At 49.3% G+C, this 21,570-nt stretch overlaps 1 protein-coding gene across 5 annotated transcripts in view; it reads right to left on the bottom strand.

The window, feature by feature from the left end:
• The window catches only part of DNMT3B (DNA methyltransferase 3 beta), a 39,409-nt gene extending 22,928 nt beyond the window's left edge, over positions 1-16,481 (bottom strand). For 2 of the 5 annotated variants that reach the window (XM_084888553.1, XM_084888554.1), the window contains exons 1-5: positions 16,148-16,479; positions 10,426-10,562; positions 3,519-3,681; positions 2,513-2,574; positions 879-986 (exon numbers count right to left, since the gene is read on the bottom strand). In XM_084888553.1, the coding sequence (XP_084744679.1) occupies positions 879-986; positions 2,513-2,574; positions 3,519-3,681; positions 10,426-10,467 (375 nt within the window). In that variant the 5' untranslated portion in view covers positions 10,468-10,562; positions 16,148-16,479. Of the gene's footprint in view, positions 1-878; positions 987-2,512; positions 2,575-3,518; positions 3,682-10,425; positions 10,563-16,147 lie in introns of all 5 variants that reach the window. The other 3 variants (XM_084888552.1, XM_084888550.1, XM_084888551.1) reach the window with 3 other exon arrangements.
• Between the last annotated feature and the right edge of the window lie 5,089 nt (positions 16,482-21,570).

Here is a 21,570-nt window from a genome sequence, read left to right as displayed (position 1 = left end):
GATGTATGTGGGGATAGAGAAGACTCTAGACTGCCAACTTCCACCCAGACATTCCCCAGCTCATGAGATAAGGGGTTAGGATAGCCAGCAGGGCCGACGGACAATCCACAGCAGACCCCACTGCCTGTCACAGCTGAAACTGGCACCTGTAAGTTGGATTGAAAAATAAAATCCAAGTTCACTCTTAACGAAACATGTTTCCCCCCCCCCCCCAAAAAAAGCATTAGAATAATTATTGCATTCTTCAGGAAGGTACTGGATCCTCAAGATAGATGGAAAGCCTTGGGCTTCTTTCTCAAAGTGGCATGAACTTGGGGGGTTGCAGACCTGTGTTGGAATCCTACAGAAGAGTTAATGTTGAACCATTGGTAAGTTACCAGAATCTTCTCTCGTCCGTAAAATGGGGATGATACACATCATATCCTAGAGCAGAGTGTGATTATAAACTGCACCTGCAATGGTCACCAAGGGTTAGCCGGCTGTCTAACACACTGGGTTGCCTGAGACCAAATAATATCTTCCATTCACAGAATCCACCCACAGAAGTGGCTCTCATAGGTAAGTGGCACTGAGCCAACCACCTGCCAACTCTATCACCCTTGGGCACATCCAAGAGTGTTTTAAGAGTTTAAAAACTACCATCTGAAAGAAAACTATGATATTTCATAAGCCTTGCTATCATTTTTCTACTTTCAAAACCGTTTACTTCTCTTCAAAGTCCCCCTAGGACAGTGGTTGACAAACTCATTAGTCAACAGAGCGACAAGCCGCAGTTTGCCGACCACTGCACTAGGAGATCCAAAACATGTTGTTGTTGTTTTTTACCATAGGCTTATGAGTGGTTTGAGATGGTGCCTTGGCTCAGGGGTAGGACTTACAGCTGGGCTTTCAGACCGAGTCCTGGTTTCCCGGAAGAGTTTTGGCATTATTGGAGTGTCGGAGCCATCTCCGTCTTCCTCATCGCCATCTCCATCACCCGTCAGATCCTTTATAAATGAAACATGTGCTTCAGGATATCATGAACAGGTTATAAAACCAAAATAGCTTAAAAATGAAGAGCCAATCATATTAAAAGAATATTAATGTTGGTCCAAGAGGCCTAAAAATATCTTCAACTACCTAACAAATGATATTTGGCTCCAAACAAATTTTACAATAGCTCAAACCATAGGATCATGAGTTCAAGACATGAAAGATAAAACCCCAGTGGAATCAGAAAGCCAAAGACATTGTATGATGGCAATATACATGATGAAGACTTCTTTGTCTACGCCTTAAACTAATTTGGCTATCCCAAGCAGGGAGACCTGAACCCAGTCTCAACTATGTGGCCTTCAGTGTGTCCATTTCCACCTTTAAAATTGGCACCAAAGCCCTGCCCTGGGTGGTGTGGCTCAGCTGGTTGGATCGTTATCCCCTACAGAGAAAGGCTGTTGGTTTAATTCCCAGTCGGGGTACATCCTCAGTGGGGATGTGTATGGGGAGGCAACTGATCAATGTTTCTTTAATACGTTGATGTTTCTCTCTCTCTCTCTCTCTCTCTCTCTCTCTCTTTCTCTCTCCCCCCCCCCCCCCCACTCACTCACCAATAAAAGCATACCTTCAGGTGAGGATAGAATAAAATTGGAGCAACAGTACTTCCCTTATAAAACAAGAGGGTCATAGCAGCACTGAGAAATTGTCCAGGAAGGAGACTGCATTACTATTACTGGTAACTACTGACCAAAACAGCTGCCCTGAGCCTCTCATCCAGCACACTGTCCCCAGCAGCTGGGAGCCCCCCAGAATAGAAGCTGTAATAAAGGCCGAGCTTTTATTTATGCACTTTTATCATGACATTGTCCCTTATGCCTGACACTGGTTCTTTGAAAAAAGTTAACCAAGTTGACAAAACTTTAAAGGATTTAACAAAACAGAAGGCATAAATAATGTCAGGAAGACTGTGACTTGGGGAAAAAAACTGATCAAGTAGAAACTCTGATATTGCAATGACTGTGAAAAAATTCCCTAGAACAAGCCAGGTGAGTTATTTCCAATGTGCATCAAAACCAGACACAGATAGATTATGAGAAATAAAATCATACATCTAACTCATGGAGTAGATGCTAAAACATAAATCAAATTCAAACATAACGTGCCCAAGTTGAAGTTGAACTCATGCCAGGAATAAAAGGACAATTTGCTGCTTTAGGAATTTATCAATTTAAGTAACTGATTATTCAGGTTGAGAAAAAAGTGATTTCAAAAATTACACAGGAAGCAGCTAGTAGAAAACTTCATTATTTGGTAAAATAAACGTTTATGATTTTTTTTAAAAACTTGGCATACAATGGCAGCACATGCCATTCTAAGTGTGAGGCTGTTCAAAGTACTGTGTGCCTAGCAGTCCTCAGACTCATCATTCAACAACTATTTGTGGAGCACCCATTTGGGGGGGCCTTGTGGACCCCACTGAATGAAAGCTTAAGGGGAGTCCGCCTGAATCCTGAAAGAGGCAGTGTAGAGCCCGTACCTGAGTATAACTTAGCAGGCTGGAGACCTCTCTCTTGGACAGTCGTGAGCTTGATCTGCGGCCTGTGGAGGGAAGAGAAATGCAAAAAATGTCTGTTTTGTGGGAGGGGCAGCTCAGGGCTAGTTAGGACCCAGGTCTTCCTTTGCTTCCTCTCTGGGCTGATGGGATCTCACTGCTGGCATCCTCAAGGGTTAACGCCTAACCACTCAGGACCTGTAGTCACCTCCATGTATTCATCAGGCAACAGTGTTCAGGGCCAGGCACAGTATAAGATTCAAAACAAAACTAGAGGTTCTCATGAGAGAAGGCATCAAAAATTCCTCCAGAACTGTGCTGCCCAACTCAGTGGCACTAACTACACTTAGCTGAACAGTCCAGGGCCTCCCCCACTGGCCACAGTTTAAGTGCTCATGTGTGGCTCCTGGCTTTTGTAGTGAACAATACAGAAGGAGAACACTGTCACGCGTGCAAAGTTGTATCAGACAGGACAATGTGAGGAGCTGTCAATAACAGGACGGGGCAATACCGGATCTTTTTTAACCATCTGGGTTAGAAAAGCTCAGGGAGGTGGATCCCAGGTCATCTGATCTGGGGAACTGCAGAGGCAAGGAAAGGAAAGGTGGAAAGGAGCCTCAGCCCCTCCAGCCGGAGTGATTTTCTTCCCAGTCGGTCCCAGAAGAGCCAAACACCCTAGGCTATGCTGCAACCACACCACCGCCCCCCCCCACTGTAACGGGGGGGGGGGGGGCAGGGGGGGGGGGACCAGGGCTGTCGCCTCCTCCAAGTCCCCGCTGAGGTGAGGAGAGGAAGGAGGCCAAGGGCTGTGGCAGGGTGACAAACAGGTTTGGCTCTGCCCACCTATATCCTCCTCTTCCCTTCCCTGGCAGGTCGTTGGGGACCAGACCCTCTCCCCCTACAATCTGCCCGCAGCCTGCCCAAAAGGAGGCTCATGTCCCAGCTGCGGTGCAGTGTCTGTGCCACCCCACCTCCCCACAGGCCCGGCCACCTCTGATCTCCGGGGTGCTGATGGCCTCCAAGATCGGGGGTGACGGCGCGTCCTTGGAGTCTGAAGAATGGTTGCTGCAGTCCCCATTGGTGATGATGGAGTCTTCCCTCCCGCTGGCATCCTCCTCTCTGCTGAGTGGCCTGGTGTCTCCCTTCATTGTTTCCTGTGAGAGGGTCAGAATGGTTAGGGTAGCCATGAAGCAGGGGCTAGAGGGGGCAGCATAGCCCCAAACTGCCCACCTATAGTCCTATGCCCTCGGGCCAAGAGAAGCCCTAGGACATAGGCTCAGGCTGATACTCCTTTCCCAGGACCCCTCCCCGACTGCCCCCATAGCCTGCCCCCCTCACCAAACTCGGAGGCTCAGGACTTGGTTCCATGGGACCAGGCTGCCCGAAGGCTCAGACGCCAGCACCCAGCAGGCTGGGCCTTGGTCTGAGGCTCAGGCTGCTCTGTGCAATTAGCTGGCCACTTCAAACAATGCCATTTAGTAACCGCCTGCCTCAGCCTTGACTGCCGCTGGCCTTGGTCCCCTCTGCCCCCGGCCCCTTCTCCCTGCCCAGCTTCTGTGGGGCCTCAGGAAGCCAGTGCATTATTTTCCCTCCTGACCCCTTTGTTTGCTCTCTCCCTTTCCCTCAATCTCTAGGTCCTCTTCCCACCGCCCCCTCCTCCCCCACAGAACAGCTTCTCTCTTCTCCATGGCAGCACAAGCCCCGCCCCACCCCAACCTCAGGGACCCATTGGTCTGCTTGCCTGTCACTCTCTCCTCTCCACCCTCACCAGCTGAGGCTGAGAGTCCCAAGTTCCCAGGAAGGGAAGGGATAGAGGAAGCACAGGCAAAGGACCGGGACAGTTAACTGGAGGCATGCCCCCAATCTGCTCCAGCCTTACCCCACTCTGGGCCTGTGTCTTCCTACTGCTGCTCCTCCTGGTAAATGCACCATCACTTACTCAGCTAAGACCAGCTCAGGCCAGGTCTTCACAAATGGGATCAAGGGCTATGTGACCTTCGACCTGGCCCACCACCTATAACATGTTGGCAGCAAGAACCTGTACTTTTCATTTATCCCTCCTGTCACTGTGGGCCCATTTTATAGAAGAGGAAAATGGGCACACAGACCTTACTACTGTTAAGTCAAAGATCCCATCTAAGAAGTACAGGGTGAGGCCCTCAGACTGATATTTTTTTTCTTTCTCTCTTTTTCTTTGTTTAAAATATTCTTAATTTTTATTTTATTTTGTTTTATTGATTTTTAAAAATATATTTTATTGCTTTTTTACAGAGAGGAAGGGAGAGCCAGAGTTAGAAACATCTATGAGAGAAACATCGATCAGCTGCCTCTTGCACACCCCCACAGGAAATTGCCCACAGCCAATGAACATGCCCTTGACCAGAATCGAACCTGGGACCCTTCAGTCTGCAGTTCGACGCTCTACCCACTGAGCCAAACTTCCACCAGTCAGGGCAACTTTGATTTTTTTTGAGAAAGAGATTTATTTGTTGTTCCAGTTATTTATGCATTCATTGGTTGAATCTTATAAGTGCCCTGACCAGGACTCAAACCCACAACCTTGGCTTATTGGGACGGCCTTCTAACCAACTGAGCTATCTGGCCAGGGGTAGACTCCTTAGTTTCCCCAAAACAATTCCAGAAGTATTTGGTAGCACACCTTCATGAGGAAGAACCAGGCCTGGGAAAGCTTCCCCAGCAAATACTCTCGCACACCCTCCACTGGGGATGTGCCTGCAGATACTACGGCCCCGGAGCCCTGTCTCAGCCCCAGAGCCCTGTCTCAGGGACTTACCATTTAGTGACAGATTACACAGGAAGCCAGATAACACGAAATGCCCCAGATGACTCACTCTAGCATCCCGGGGTTCCTTCTAGAAGCATCTAGTTATAGAGCTGCAGTGATGACGCTGGTGCCGTGCCCACCAGGGGGCGCCGTAAGGCTCAGTCTGAGGGTCCTATAGCGCCCTCAGGCGGATTCCCAATGTCACTGGGATGGGTTCCCAGATTCCGTCCTCTGCAACTGTCCTTTCCCTAGACATGGGTGTAGGGCAGTGGTTGGCAAACTACGTCTCGAGAGCCACATGTGGCTCTTCCACAAAATACCACCTGCACGCGCAACTACAGTGCAATTGAAACTTTACGACCCATGCGCAGAAGTCTGTTTTCGGCTCTCAAAAGAAATTTCAATCGTTGTACTGTTGATGTTTGGCTCTGTTGACTAATGAGTTTGCCGACCACTGGGATAGGGCAACTAGACCTCTGCTGTTCTCCACATGGCCCAAGGACCAGTGCCCTTCACATCACCCGGAGCCAGTTAGAACTGAAGAATCTCGGGCACCATTCCAGACCTACTAAATCAGGACAGACATTTTCACAAGATCCATGGGTGATTAATATGCAAGGCTCTGGCCATAGCTGGTGTGGCTCAGTGAATAGAGAGTGGGCTTGCAGACTGAAGGTCCCAGGTTGGATTCCAGTCAAGGTTACATACCTAGGTTGCAGGCTCAATCCCCAGCCCTGGTCGGGGCATGTGCGGGAGGCAACCAATCTATGTATCTCTCTGTTTCTGTCTTTCTTTCTCGAAAAATCAATGTGAAGGGAAAAAAAAAATGTCCTTCCACTCTCTCTAATAGCTATAAAAAAATCCTCGGGTGAGGATTAAAAAAAGAGAGATACTGTTCTGGTTATAAATGTATATACTGATAGAGTACAATGTAATATTTACACACACACACCCATTGGTTCTAGGCTGTGCAGGGTCACAGTTCCTCAACACATGTTAAGGAATCTCACCAGCCCCAGGGAAGAGCAATGCCTGACCAGGCCCAATGGGCTGCTTCTCAGTACCTTTCCCTACCAAGCCCTGACCTGGAATTAGAACAGGCTACCTGACCTATGGCCAGTTCCAGGGAGATCAAACAGGCAGAATCCCAGGAAAACTGCTGGAGTGTGGTTCAAAGTAATAATTCCCTGCCTTTCACTCCGGGCCAAACCAGTGAACTAAGTAACCTGGCAAACGGCGGGAGGCTGGGCCCCTGAGTGTGAGACACCAGGAGCCCTGTGGAGGGGTGGACATAGTTTCTAATCAGGAGCTGATAGCAGACCATATGCTGAATCAAAGTGCAGGACTCCTCTCTCATCTGGGGGGACCCCCGAGTTCCTTCAGGCAGCTCCTAATGGGGTCAATTAACTAGACAGGCCCAGGTGAGCCTGCTGCCCGGAGCCAGCAATGATTAACCACCTCAGGCTTCCCCCAGGGCTCAGCGCTGCCAGCCTGTGCACGGGCCTGCCTGAGGGACGTGTGAGCAGAGCACCTTCCCAAAGCCAGGTCTCAGCATTCAGGAAACATCTGCCCCTACAACCAGATCCATGGGACCTGGAGGAGGATTCAGGGAAGAAAACCAACCAGCTACCTGGCTGCCCCGGGGTGAGCTGGGCAGGTAAAAATACTCTTTCCAGTTGCATACCTAATTCAACGTGATTTCATAAAATATTTGCTCTCTGTAGTTTTCATCAGAGAGTTTGCAAGAACATTAACTCCCCTGGCTGCCTTTCTGCCACAACCTGCAGCCAGCCCGTTTCCACTCTCCCTGGCCACATTCTACAAACAGAGCCAGCCTCCAGGTGTGTGCTGCTGCTGACGCCCTTCCATCTCCCTATCGCCTGCCTCCGTATTACTCAGACTTCAGAAACCACATCTCAGAAGCCGGGAAGGTTTCTCCCACAGGCCTTTGCTCCTCAAGTAAACATACAAACCCTCTCACCTGATAATAGACTAACTTTTTCAGTGCTTACTAGATGCCAGGCATTCTTCTGTGCTCCACCTGTATTAATTTATTTCATCCTTACATGTGGAAATACTGTTATCCCTACTGCACAGATGAACAAACTGAGGCTGACGGATTAAGTAATGTAAGACATACTTGATCCATGTGCCTTAAAGTGCAGTAGTCCAGGGACGTTAAATTAAGAAAATACATGCCCTTGGGAACAGGAATAAATTAGCACCAGGGACTGGTGGGTAAGGTCAGACACACTCCTCCCTCACCTCATCCCATCTATCTCAGTTTGGCTTCTGGTGATTCAAGATAGGCCTTTTCCAGAGAAATGCATTCCTCCAACACAAGCCAACTGCTTTATCTGGTGTGATCGTGCCAGGGCCAGAGGAAAAATTGGCTGGGCTACCTCCTTGAAAGAAGTGGCACCTTCCTATGAGACTTTTCCAGAATGACTGGCATACCAGCTTTCCAACTGCACCTCGTCGTCGTCCCTCTGCTGTAGGAACAGTTCCCCCGTCCCTACGTCAGCTGAAGGCAGCACAAACATCTCTCCTCCTGTACCCCATCCCGAGGTAGGTCCTGTTATCCATCTGCTCTCAATAGGCTCAGATTAATTAAGTCACTCAACAAAGTGGCAGCACCAAGACTCATGCTCAGGCAGTCCAGGGCACGTGCCTGTAACTGCCGTACAGGAAACAAGGGCCTGGAGAATATATTATAAAGTTCTAACAATGCATCCTCCATCCCAGGAGCTATATAGGTTTTTTGTGGTTTTTTTGTTTTTTGGCTGAGGGACATGATATACCAACTGAGTGTTTAGCCTGACAGGAGGTGGTGATCTAACCTCCTGAGGCAGGGTGAACTCTGACCCTTTCCCAGAGGCTGGGGTCCAGCACGTGACTGAGGGGTGTGCAGCCCAGCGAGGTGGGCTCCCCCTCAGGGTTCTTCCCGCAAGGCCCTGCCTCATTAGTGAACGGTGCTTGTGTTCAAACCGAACCAGGTCAGATGTGTCCAAACGGGATGTGGCAGACGCGAGGATGAGTGGCACCACCAATTAGACCCTGGGAGGAGGCCCACGAACTCCCCCCGCCCCCCAACCTTCTATAAAGCCGAGAAGTGATGTCATTCATTTCCTGCAGGCTGGCAGCAGCACCTTGTAAATGTTAATTGCATTAATTAAACTCACAATGCAGAAAGGGAGGCCGGAGGGCATGACTAGGAAGTGAGACTCTGAAATAAAAAGGGAGAGGTTGGAAGAGATTAAAACCTATGGGAGGGGGATCCAGCCTTCCCAATCTCCCCTTGAAGGGCTCAGGTCTTTTTTAGCTGTTCCCACAGTCCCAAGATTCCAGAAGAGCAGCAGAGATGGACCACTCATTATGTACCTCACCAAAAAGCAAGCTACTTCTGACTGCATCTCAGAGGAAGCAGGTCAGCAGACCCCCTGTCCAGGCTCACACAGCAACAAAATGATGGAGATTTGGGCCTCATCCAAGGAACAGAACTGGAAAACATCTTTAAAACAATGTGGCAACTATAGTTATAAAGTTAAGCCCAGGGAAGAACACCACCCAGGTGTGTGTAGAAAACAGGGAGGCACCAGGCAGGGGGGGGGGGGGGGGGGGGGAGACTAAGTAGGAAGGCAAGAGGGCCAGAAAGCAGAGCACAAGGTCCCAGCTCACTGCCTTTGCTTGATCAGGAAATAACCCCTAAATTCCAGGAGAGAACAGATTCAAAGGAAAGCAAAAGCCTCCAATGCTGTTCTCAAACCCCAGTGTTATCTATCATCTGTAAAATGAAGTGACCCTGCCTAATTAATTTCCTGGGTAATTGGTGCTCAGGATCCCAACATAGGTGACAAAATCCTGAGACATGGAAATGACGCATCCTCTAGGCCATCTTGCCAGACTTCTCAGCTATGCTTCACATAAAGCAAAGTATCGCTTCATCCCTGATGACTAAGAAGGCATTTGAGAATTGCTCAGTGCCTCTAGGTCTTTGTACAGTAAACATCAGGCCTTGGAATATTTATCAGAATTATCAGATTTATGGATTAACCCCGCCTTAGCCGGTTTGGCTCACCATTGGGTTTGACTCATCATTGATGTTTCTATCTCTCTCCCTCTCCCTTCCTCTCAATAAAAATATATTTAAAAAAGAAAGAAAAGAATGAGGTTAACTGCCCCTTGCCAGCTTAGCTTGGTGGCTGAACATCGACCTAGGAACGAAGAGGTCACGGTTCCATTCCTGGTTAGGGCACATGCTGGGGTTGCAGGCTGGATCCTGAGTAAAAGGTCTGCTGGAGGTAGCCAACTGATGCTTTGCTCTTGCATGGATGTTTCTCTCCCTCTCCCTTCCTCTCTCTAAAAATAAATTTAAAAAATTTTAAATATATTTTTATTGATTTCAGAGAGGAAAGGGAGAGGAAGAGAGAGACAGAAACATCAATGATGAGAGAGATCAATGGTTGGCTGTCTCCTGCACACCCCCTACTGGTAATCAAGCCAGCAAACTGGGCCAAACCGGCTAAGGCTTAAAATATTTTTTGAGCCCTAACCGATTTGGCTCAGTGGATAGAGCATCAGCCTACAGACTGAAGAGTCCCAGGTTCAATTGCTGGTCAAGGGCATGTACCTTTGTTGTGAGTACATCCACAGTAGGGGGTGTGCAGGAGGCAGCTGATTGATGTTTCTCTCTCATTGGATGTTTCTAACTCTTTCTCCTTCTTCTCTGTTAAAAAAAAAAAAAAAATCAATAAAATATTTTTCAAAAAATATTTTTTGAAAAAACAAAAGTTACCTGGTGATAGGGTAACAGGTTTCAGGTCTATCCACCTCAGCAGTGGTACGGCGTAGCAGGCCTGCAGACAAAGCATCTCAACCCAACACGTCTGTGCATCCTACCAGTTCTGTGGCTCCAAGCCCAGTGGAGACTAGGGTCTCAAAGAAATTTAACAGCACTACAATAAAAATTCCTCTCCTCGCCAGCTGTGTGGCCTTATGTAATGGTGACTATTTAATATTAGAGCAACAATGTGTTGATATTTAATATAACTGCTTCTAGCTCCTCACATAACATCCAAGGACAGTTCAAGACACTGGGAAAGGCCATTCTTACCCATTCATCAGATAGGAGGTTCCTGCTAAGCTTCAGAACCATGCTCAGCACTGAGAATCAGAGGCAGATGAAGGCCAGACAGCCCCTGTCTTCATGCAGCTGCCAGTGGGTTCAGAGAGGGTATAGAGAAAAGAAAGCTAGGAGACAGTTACAATGAGATTGATTCACCCCAAAATCTACACTATTCTTCTTACACTACAGATACCCTTTTGCCAAGAGCTCAAGATGAGATTCTGCACATTTGCTCAGAATTTTCTAAATCCTACTACCCAGTTGCACACTGCCTCCCAAGTAACCCAAGAAAACCCAGAACAACCTGAACATCTGTCAACAGCACCTGCCTGTTCAGGCGTCCAGCCTAGTTCACACTCCACTTCTCACCGCATCCCAGGTGAGCTGGTTTCCTTCCTGAGGGCTCCATTGCTGCAGCTACATGGCACTCAGAGCAATGCCCGCTTTTGCTGCATTAGCCAAGTTACAGTACACAGCCAAGGAGCCAGGTGCCAGGGGCCCAGCACCGAGCTGGCTGCTGGAACTGGCCAAGAGGCATTATCCCTTCTCCAGGATCTGGAGTCCAGTGAATGCCTGGGAACCAGCCCCAGTGGTGGCCCAAGCATGTTTACTTGCAACAGGGAGCAAACGAAACTGGAAACAAATATGCTACTTAGGAAGAGGCCCAATTAACCTAACATGGGGCTGCAGGGAAGAATGGAAAAGAAATAGCCCCCCCCCACCCCTGCCACATCCCCCTTCTCCAGCCTGTTCTAGAGGCAACCAGTCCTCCACCCAGCATGCAACAGGGGAAGACTTCTGAAGGCGGACTGAGACCTCCTCTGCCCTCCTAACTCTCCCCCCACCCCTGCAGTACCCTTCCCCTGCAGCCAGGCCTGTACCTCCTAGGCAGGGCACCAGAAGATCCCTCTGCTCTGGGAAATAAGACAGACCCAACAGCCAAGAAGCTCCTTCAGACCTTGGGAAACCAAGACAAGTTCAAGGCATTGTCTCTCACAGAAATCCTTTAGTACTCAAGTCCCAGACAATTTTGGTTGCTCTCAAATACGACGATAGTTTGAACAGTAAAACAAACAAACAAACAAAAAACACAACTATATTCAGAAATAAATCTTAGAACCAGGAGGTCATGGTTCGATGCCTGGCCAGGGCGCAGGCCTGGGGGGTGGCAGGCTCCATCCAGTAGGGGGCATGCAGGAAGCAGCCAACAGATGATTCTCTCTCATCATTGTTTCCACTTCTCTTACTCTCCCTCTCTGAAATCAACAAATGATCACTGAAAATTCCACCAGGCCAGGAGATGCAATATCTGAATAACAATTACAGAATGAGAGGAAGAAGGGGGGAAAATAAATACAAGGAAGATTATGATCCAAGAAAATTTATTCCCTCAACTTTAAGATAGGATCCCCTGCTATGTGGGGCCTTCCTCCCTCCTCTCTCCACGCCCTCTCCATTCACACATCTGATCAGCATCAACCTGCCCCAAAAGGAATGCTATTGGTTAAGAACCTTTCCCCACTGACAACTGTTTATCTCCCTCCCACCCATCCACTCAGACATTTTTTGGAAATGCATTTCTAATTTCCTGCTCATAAATCTTTTCAATGCCTACTGCTCTTCCACAAATTTCAAAGGCTGTAAAAGACAATTTTCTGGAAGTTTTAAGTTTAATTCTTATGTTGCAAAACTAAAAAGCAGAGTGGTTGGGGTGTGGGGAACAGGCAGGGGTTTGCAAGGGCAGAATGAATGGACATTTCTGTGGGTGATGTGACTTAAGCACTTTGGTCAGGCAAGCTGGTCAAAGCTTTGCAGATTCCAAAGAATCTCTTCTCACTGGTACCCAAAACTGCCTTCCCTCAGGCCCACGGTGACAGCAGTGCCTTCTAAATCTAAGACTTCACCCCTCTTCCCCTCCTGTCCTTTCCTGGGTTCGTGTCCCTTCGCGTAGGTAGGGCTCCTCGCCCCGACTACACTGTTCTCCATGCTTAGGAGAAGCGGAGGCCCCAAGGCAAAAGCAAAGCATGAGGTACCTTGGGACGAGCTCACAGGTGATGATCAGAAGGTGAATTTGACTTTCATTTGCATGAAACACAGTGAATATCATTTTTTGAAACATTCAAATTCTCTGCACAAAACAGTCCCCAAATTCTTTATTACCTGGAAAACTGGTGAATGCTAACTAACCGAGACTGCATTTCTTTCAGGAAGTGAATCATAACCACTTACCAATCTTTTAAGTGTTTACTACATAAGCAACTCAATTTATTTAAACTTCAATATCCCTGGGATTGGCCAATTCCCCTATTTTTCAGATGGAACAACTGAGGCTCAGGTCACTGGTTTATAAATGAAACAAATAGGACTCTATATCAAACATCAATTTCAAAGCCCAAACCCCTTTAGTCTATTGTCTGGGACAAATAACACAACCCAACAAATACAGAATCTTTACAATATTTAGAACCCCCTTCTTTCCCCCCCCCCCCAACTTATTGTGAATGAGCAACTACAGTTGCTAAGCTAAAGGGCCCCTAGATTCCATTTAGTCCTCCTAGGCACTCTACTGGGTAGGTGTGTGCTTGTACCCATTACGCAGATGGAAACAAAAATCAACAAAGGGAGGGTTTTAAAGAGCAGGATGCGCTCAGCAGCCCTGTGTGCAGGCTTCCTCTGCCATTTTCCAGGCATGTTCCCTCCCCAACTCTGTCCTGCGATAGTGGCAGATGTAAAAGCATTCTGAAAAGAACTACCAAATTTTGAAAGTGACTGGGTATCCCAGGCCCTCAGTCCCCTCAGCTGCAAACGGGGCCCAGTGAGAGCATCACACTGCCAGAAGAGATGCAAATCCATTCACCACTTTGCAAAGAGGGCGGTCTGCAAGGAAAAGGAGGTATTCTGGACTCTCCAGCCCTGGCCCACCTAGAACCTGAAAATCAAGTGCATGCTTTTATTTTTAAAAACTTGCTCAACACAAGGGCATGGCTGAACTGAGGCCCTGTACCCACTATTCAGGACTCTGGGAAGAGACACTTGCCATAGGGAAGGACCCCAAGTTTCGGATTTAGCCAGAACCATCTCAGATGAAACTGGAAAAGGGATCTGAGCCTGAAGGTGCAGCAACTGACATGAGAGCTGGCCTGAGACAAAGGACTCAATCTCAAGGTTAAGTTTCCCCAGAAGAACTTGCCCAAACCCAACATCAGAAGCCAAGTCTCTGGGGTTGCAATAAGGGGTGACAGGCACTTCTGGGTCACAGGCCCCCCACGTGGCTGGAGGAAGGGAAGAAAGGGACCCAGCATCCCCCAACCTCTTCTCCCTCGCCCCTCCCCTTAGACCCCTGCAGCTCCCATATGCTCTTCTTTCTCCCCCCCCCCCCCCACATTTGCAAGGGGAGAAGATTATGCCCATGGCTTTAAGAAGCAGGATGCAGCTAGCCCCAACCTGGCCCCTTTGTCTCAGCCCTCTCCAGCCCAAAGGGGCAAGGTAAAGGAACTTCCCTAGCTTGAAATTAAGAATTCAAGGCCCCAAGCTGCGGAGAGGAGGAAGATGGGCAGTTTAAAATGTCCCCAACCCATTCAAAGAAAAAAAAGGAGAAAAAAAACATGACTCCTTTCAAAAAGGAACAAAGACTCCTTCCTGCCAACTCCCAAATCAAGGATGATGATTTGGAAAAGCTTTCATAAGTTAACAGGAATACCTTGGTGGAGGGAGACAGGAAAGGAGGGGCCAGTAGAGGGGGCCTCCCCTCACCCTCATTTTTATTAATGGTTACCCTTAAAAGAGGAGCTACAGATGTTAATCTTCACCACCTGCTTTGGCCAAGCACTATCTCATTGAGTCTCCACCCAAGCCTAATACGGTATATGACAGGGACTACTCCACCCATCAGGAGCTTTGGTGGTTAGAGGTTAAATCACTCAAACTGGCTTCATTTACACAATCTGGGGTTATTTTGCATGTTCCCATTTCACAGAAGTAATAGCACAGACACAGAAAACAATGGATTTACTGGGGGCAGATTTAAACACTGGCCAAAGATTCATGCATCCCCCCCAAAAAAAAAACAAAAAAAACAAAAAAAAAAACAAAAAACAGGGCAACCTGCTTAGCCCAGGTGCTAGATAATGATGCCAACAGTGGCAAACTTTTATTGAGGGATTACTGTATGCAATTCCTATCAAAATGGTACCACCATCTCGACTCCAGAAAATAATCAAGTCTTGCACCTGGGGAGGCCAAGGGCCTCTACTCAAGAAGCAAAGCAGGCCTCCGAGAGGGCAGAGGCAGGCCGGCCTCCTGGGCACTTTAAGTGAGAGCCCCAGCAGGAATTTGCTTCCCAAAAACAATTGCCACCAATTGGCAAAAAAAAAAAAACAACACAAAAAAACACAGCATCCAGAAGTCAGGAGGTAGGTCAAGGTTTATACTGTCTTTAATTCTGTTTCATTCATGAACCTCTGGGCTTGAGGGAATGGGGAAGCAGGTGGGGGGAGGTGGAAGCACAAAGGCCCAGCCTACCCTCTCCGCCCAGGGGGTGAAGGAAGGGGGCAGGCTGGAAGCACAGGCCTGGGGCTGGGCCCACACTCCTGCAGCCTCTCCCTCCACAGGTGAGTAACTCCGGCAGGAAAAGCTGGGCCCCGGAGCTGCTCCTTGTTGCTAACTTGCTAAGTCCGCCCTCCCGTCTTCCACCTTCTCACCTGTGAAGTGAGGACTCAACATCCACCTTCCCTCACCCAACAGTCACCCCGGTAAAGAAGCCTGTCCTCTGGGAGGGGGTGCTAGAGAGCAGCCTGGAGGCCTCGGCGTGCAGGTTTGGGAAGTGGGACCGGCCTCATTCCAGAAGAGGGGTAAAAGGAATGGAAAGTGAGCCCCCAGGGCAGGCAGTGGCCAGGCAGGGAGGCGCCGCCCCCAGGCCGCTCCTGCCGGCCAGGTGTGCGCTGGGAGAGGGCAGCCTCCCCTCCCCCGGAGCCCCCGGGCATCCCTGCAGCCCCGCGGCGCCTCACCCCCCGCGGTCCATCCAGAGAGGACCCGGGAGCCCGCCCCTCCCTCCCGGCGGCGCGCACACCCCGGCCCACCTGCTCGCCGGCACCCATCCACACACCCCCCCACACACACACACACACCCCTTCTTTCCTACCCCTCGTGGGGGAAATAAAACTAGTTCTCTCAGCTGAACCCCCAGATCCAAGTCCCAAGAACGGACGCCGGGTGCCCAACTCCTAGGCAGGACTCCCCTCTGTTCCGCTTTCCCCTCTCCCAGGAGGATCCCTCCCAAGCCGAGGCCAGGTAAGGGCACCCCCTCCCGCTGAGCCCCCCTGTTCTCCACGGGGACACCCATCCACCCGGCTCCAGACCCCAGGAAGGGCGCCCGGTCTTCCGCCCTTGGAATTAACTCCTCTCCTCGGGGACTTGGGAGTCCAGCAAGGGTAGCCCTTCCCCTCGGGTCCCTGGGAGACACACACTCCGCCCTGCACCCCGCACCCCCTGTTTTGCCCTCCTCGCGCGCTACCCCCCCAAGCAGGGCCGGGGATCCTCTTCTCCCCTCGCGCGCCCGGTCCCCGGCCGGTCGGGAGCCGCTGTCCCGGCAGACACCCCGGACAGGGCTCCTCCTCGCCGTCCCGGCTCCGCGGGGCGCCCCCCTCCCCCACCAGCTCCGGGACGGGCCAGCCCCCACCCCTCCCCGCTCCCCGCACCTCGGGGCGCTCACCTGCCGAGAGCCCGGCCCGGACGCGGCGCCGAGGTGCCGCCGCGGGTGCCGGCGGGCGGGCGGGGGGCCGGCGGGCGGCCGTGCGGGGCGCTGGGCTCGCGAATCTCCGGCGCCGATCGCGGGGCTGCGTTTACTTGGGCCGCTTAACCCCCGCGCTGCCGGCCGGGCGCGGCCTCTGGCTCGGCGGCGGGCCAGCGGGCCGGCGGTGTCGGGCCGGGATCGCGGCGCTCCACGCGGGCTGCGGCCGGGGCAGCGGCTGCGAGGAGCCGCGCGGGCCGGGCGGGGCTGGGGACGCGCTGGGCCGGGGGCGGCGCCGGGGCCCCTTGTAGCCGCGGCCCGGCGCTCGCCCCGCCCCCGGCCCGGGGCGCCCCCGCCGCAGCCACTCGGAGCCGGGCCTGCGGCGCCGGGGGAGCGAGGGGCGGGGACGAGGGAAATTTGAAATCACTCCGGAGCCTGCTCTCCGCCCCTCCGGCACAGGCGCCGCCTCCTGCGCCCGGGCCAGTGAAGTCACCCACAGGGACACCGAGACATAACGGGGAGTTCGTGGGGGTCCCCCAATACACTTGGCTCCTTCTGAGTCTCCTCTCTGCGCCACCCCCGATCCCAAACACAGAAGTAGAGGTCTGGGTCTGGATACCCTCCGGCAATGGCGCCGCCTCCTGCGCCCGGGCCAGTGAAGTCACCCACAGGGACAGCGAGACTTAACGGGGAGTTCGGCAGGGGTCCCCCAATACACGAGACTCCTTCTGAGTCTCCTCTCTGCCCCCACCCCACCCCGATCCCGGACACAGAAACAGAGGTGGTCTGGGTCTGGATATGGGGGCGCAGAGAGGGAAGCGTTCCCCAGCAGCCAGGTACCCCCACCTCCAGCTGCAAGGTCACCTGGTCGCTGCGGTGCCCCTGCCAGCCAGCCACCCCGTTCTGGACTGGCAGACTAGTCAGTCCTTCCTTCCTCCGGGCTCAGCCTTTATCTGCCATCTTAGAGGGGAGGGGAAGGGAGGGGAGGGAGAGCAGGGGAGGGAAGGCGGTCAGGTCCCCGGCCGCCTGGGTTCTTGGATCTGCTTGCATCAGGAACAGGAGAAGCCTCATTCTGTTCGCAGGTCTCGACTTCCTCTCCTCTTGAAGGGGCACTAAACTACAGGAAAACCGCACTTCCTAGTATTTATCATACCTGGTATTTATACTTCTTACAGAGTGGGGCAAAAGTAGATTTGTAGTTTTAAGTTAAATGAAAGTTTATTCCTGTATTATTATTTATTAATTATAGTAATAGTTTCCATACAAACAACTGTAAACCTACTTTTCCCCTACCCTGTATTTGTTTTTGGATAGGTGTTCTCCCCCCCCCCTCCCCCCCCCCCCCCCCCCGTTTATGTGTATCTACACATTAGACTGTGAAGGCAGGGTCTCAGTGTGTCTTAGCACACAGTAGGTGCTCAATAAATGTGTTGAATGAATGATGACATGACGGCCTTCAAAGCCATATAGCTGGCTCCTGCCTGCCTTTCTAATCACCTCCTACCTTCACCCTCCCTCACATCACTCTAATCTTCTCATCTCTTTGCTGTCCCTCAAACACATTAAGCATGTTTCTAAACATTCTTTGCCCAGATCTCTGCATGGCCAGCTTCTCACCACGATTCAGCCCTCTCCCAAATGTCACCTTCTGGAGAGGCTTTTCCTGACCATGCCACCAGAACAGTCTATCTCTCCATCACTCCAATTTAACTTTCTTTGTAACACTTACAGCTGTTTGAATAATTTTGCATAATTCCTTGTTTACATCCGTTTTTCTTGTTACACACCGACACACACACACACACACACACACACACAATCAACTCTACTTCATGAGGGCAGAAAACACCTGCCTGTCTTGTTTCAAGCTTTATTTCCGGTGCCTACAGGAGTTCAATACAAGTTTGATGAATGAACGAATGAATGAATGAGCACAGGTTTCCTGCCTCCTGGGCTCTCGGCTCTGAGTAAAACCACAGCTTTCTCTCTTCATCTCTTACCAGGTATTTGCAAATAAGTAAATGGCAAACTCTCTGGAAGCTGCAAGTGCTTCCAAACTTACTGGCTTTTGTGCAGCCTAGGAGCCTGAAGAGAAGCTCAGGAGATACAGCAGTGAACGCGCTCAGCAGCCAGTGGAGCCTCATGTGAACGGGCAGCAGGAACTCCTTGGCCTCTGGTACAGGCATCCAAAACTGGGCTCTAGTCAGTTGGTACAGGAAGAAGAGGTATGTCTTTAAGAGGAAATAAAACATATATGAGCTGGTGGGCCTCTGTTTTCTGATCATAAGCTAAGACCTGTCGTGTGGTAAAGGATGTCTGTGCCCCACCAGGAATGCCTGGGAGGCCTAGGTAAGCCTACTTAAGAGTTTGCAGGGTCTAATAAGTTTTGGTGACTTTGGACTTTGGATGTCACCATTTGAACCATGATCTAAGTCATATAGTAAACAGACCCACGTAGGGAGGCGGATGAGGAGGAGGCTGGCACCTGACCAGGAAGACTGGTCATCTGGTGGTCTGGACCATGGTGGGACCAAAGGAAGTGGGAAAGTGACTGGATTTGGGATAGGTGGTGGAGATTGAGTGAAGTGGTGCTGATGGTTCCAGGGTGAAGGGAAGAGTGGGTGATTTACCCTGAGCACCCGTGGGAAGGGAGGTTCACTAACTCAATGAGGAAGGCTCCCAGAATGTGCATTTGGAGGGGAGTTCAATGGATCTGCTTTGGCCGTGTGACTGTAAATGGGACTGTGGAGTCACACCCACTGTGTGCTGGGCTACCGCCCAGGCCCCTGCCCCTCATTCCTAGTGTTCCTCTTTCTGTCTGTGTGGTAGGACATGCCATATACATCTCCCACCCCACATCCTCTCCTCCGGCATGCATTCCTAGAGGGACTGACTCTATGTCCTGGGGGGTGGGGGAAGGCTTTTTATCAGACTGTGGTTTGAATTTCACCTCCAAGATCACATGACTCTGATAAATCACCTGGTTTCTCTGAGCCTCAGTTTACTCAGCCACAAAAAAAAGAATCCTTCATAGAATTGCTACTGGGACAATGGAATGCACTTAAATGAAAACATTGATGCTGGATTACCCAGTTGGGCAGACAAAGCTCCAGCCCCCAAAGAAACACACACACACACACACACACACACACACACAGTATTCCAAAAATATATATATACACTTTGAATAATTAATAATTCCAATGGGTTAAATCTGAAAAGAAACATCAATTGAGCTATCAGCTGTTAAGTGTGTATGTATTTTTTTGGGACACCCTGTATTTTTAATCCTTATCCAAGGACACATTTTTATTGATTTTAACAGCCAGAGAGAGAGAGAGAGAGAGAGAGAGAAGAAATATCAGTTGATTATATCTCATACGCACCTCGACCAGGAATTAAACCCGCAACCTAGGTATGTGCCATGACCAGGAATCAAACCCACAACCTTTTAGTGTAGGGGGCAACACTCCAACTAATTGAGCCACCCGACTAGGGCAGAAATATTTCTATGAAAGATTTTGTTTGTCTGTAATTGGAAAAAAATTTTTTAAAAGAAAGACCTTGCTTTTATTTTCACCGTTCCCCCTCCCCTGCCAGCAAGATTTTGCTTCTTAATGTTCAAAAAATATATTGGTATTACTATATACACACAAAGGCAGCAGAGAACATGGAAAGTTAGAAAAAACTTTTTTTCTAGACTGACTTTAAATATTCCTCTGGTTGCATATTGATAAAATGGCATTTACTTAAAATCTTATTGTAACATCACAATCTTTGTAATTGTGATGGAAATCAATATTTATAAAGGAAACAACAAAAATTCTGTGATTAAAGGTCATTTGTTTCATCACCCAAACACACACAGATAAGAGAATGTCCTTGCTGTTAGGAAATAAACACTAAAGTATTTATTAGGAGTAAGGACACAGGTCACCAAATTTGCCCTTAAATGGTTCAGAAACAATAAGATGCATATATTATATATGGGAGAGGGAGAATATAAAGCAAATGGGCAAAATGTAAATAAATGGTGAATCTGACTAAAAGACATTTTAAGAGTTCCTTGTACTAGTTTTACAACACTTACATAAATTAGAGATTATATTGATTAAGAAGGTACGCATTCTCTTCCCCCCCCTCACCTCCCCACCACCACCACCACCTCCAAATTGATGTTGCCCTGGCCAGGTAGTTCAGTTGGCTAGAACATCTTCCTTATATACCAAGGTTGTGGGTTTGATCCCTGGTCAGGGCACATACAAAAATCAGCCAATGAATGCATTCATAAGTAAAACAACAAAATTGATTTTTCTCTTTCTCTCTCTCCTCCTTCCTTCCTCTCTCTCTCTCTAAAATCAATATACTTTAAAAAAAAAAAAAACTTTTTAGAAGACTCAATATTATCACTGTATTCAAGAGATAATAAAATACAATACAGAGCTGACACTGAAAAATAGTTGTACATAGCCCTGGCAGGTAGCTTGATTGGTTGGAGTGTCATCCTAATGCACCAAGATTGTGAATTCAATCCCCATACAAGTATCAACCAATGAATGCATAAATAAGAGGAACAACAAATTGATGTTTTTTTCCTAAAATGAATACATACCTAAAAATGTTTTTAAAAACTGCTGCTGTACATAGAATTATATAAATCTGCTACCTTTTCCAGAAGAGATTCAATCATATAAACAAAAAAGGGAAACCAGGCCTGGGCGACATGGCTCAGTGGTTGAGCATCAATCTAAGAACTGGGAGGTCACAGTTTGATCCCCAATACCAAGTTAGGGCACATCCCCCCGGGTTGTGGGCTTGATCTCCAGTGGAGGGTGTGCAGGAGGCAGCTGATTGAATATTCTCTCTCATCAGTATTGTTTTCATCTCTCTCTTCCATTCCTCTCAGATCTAAATAAAAAGTATATATATAATTTTATTTTATTTTTAAGAAGAAGAAGGGAAACCAGGAGGGTGCCTCAGTGTTTTAAGCAAGTCCCACACTCCCTTGAGTGGAGATGGCCCTGGGGAGGAGTCCTTTTAGCAGGAGGAGGAGGAGGAGGCAGTGCCAATGTGCAAGCCATGCCTCCCGGCCTGCCAGCGTTCAGCGGTAGGCCTTGTTCACCTCCTGGAGTGCCCAGCACTTGTTCTCAGTTGCCTGCTTGAGGTAGGTGAACTCTTTTACCAGCTCTCATGCTAGTAAGTCAAGACATTGAACTTACACCTATGTTGTGGTTAAATATTATATTTCTGTTGAATTATGCCATCATCTTTGCAACTCTTAGAGCAGCTGCAGGTTTTTGTTTGTTTGTTTTGTTGTTGTTGTCAGTCCTCACCCAAGGATATATTCCCATAGGATTTTTGTGAGAATTATATGAGTTAATACATGTAAGGCATTTTGAACAGTT

The sequence above is a fragment of the Pipistrellus hanaki genome (assembly GCF_964339955.1).
Source record: "Pipistrellus hanaki genome assembly, chromosome: 6".
NCBI classification, from domain to species: Eukaryota; Metazoa; Chordata; class Mammalia; order Chiroptera; family Vespertilionidae; genus Pipistrellus; species Pipistrellus hanaki.
This window is presented reverse-complemented; position numbering and strand designations above follow the sequence as displayed.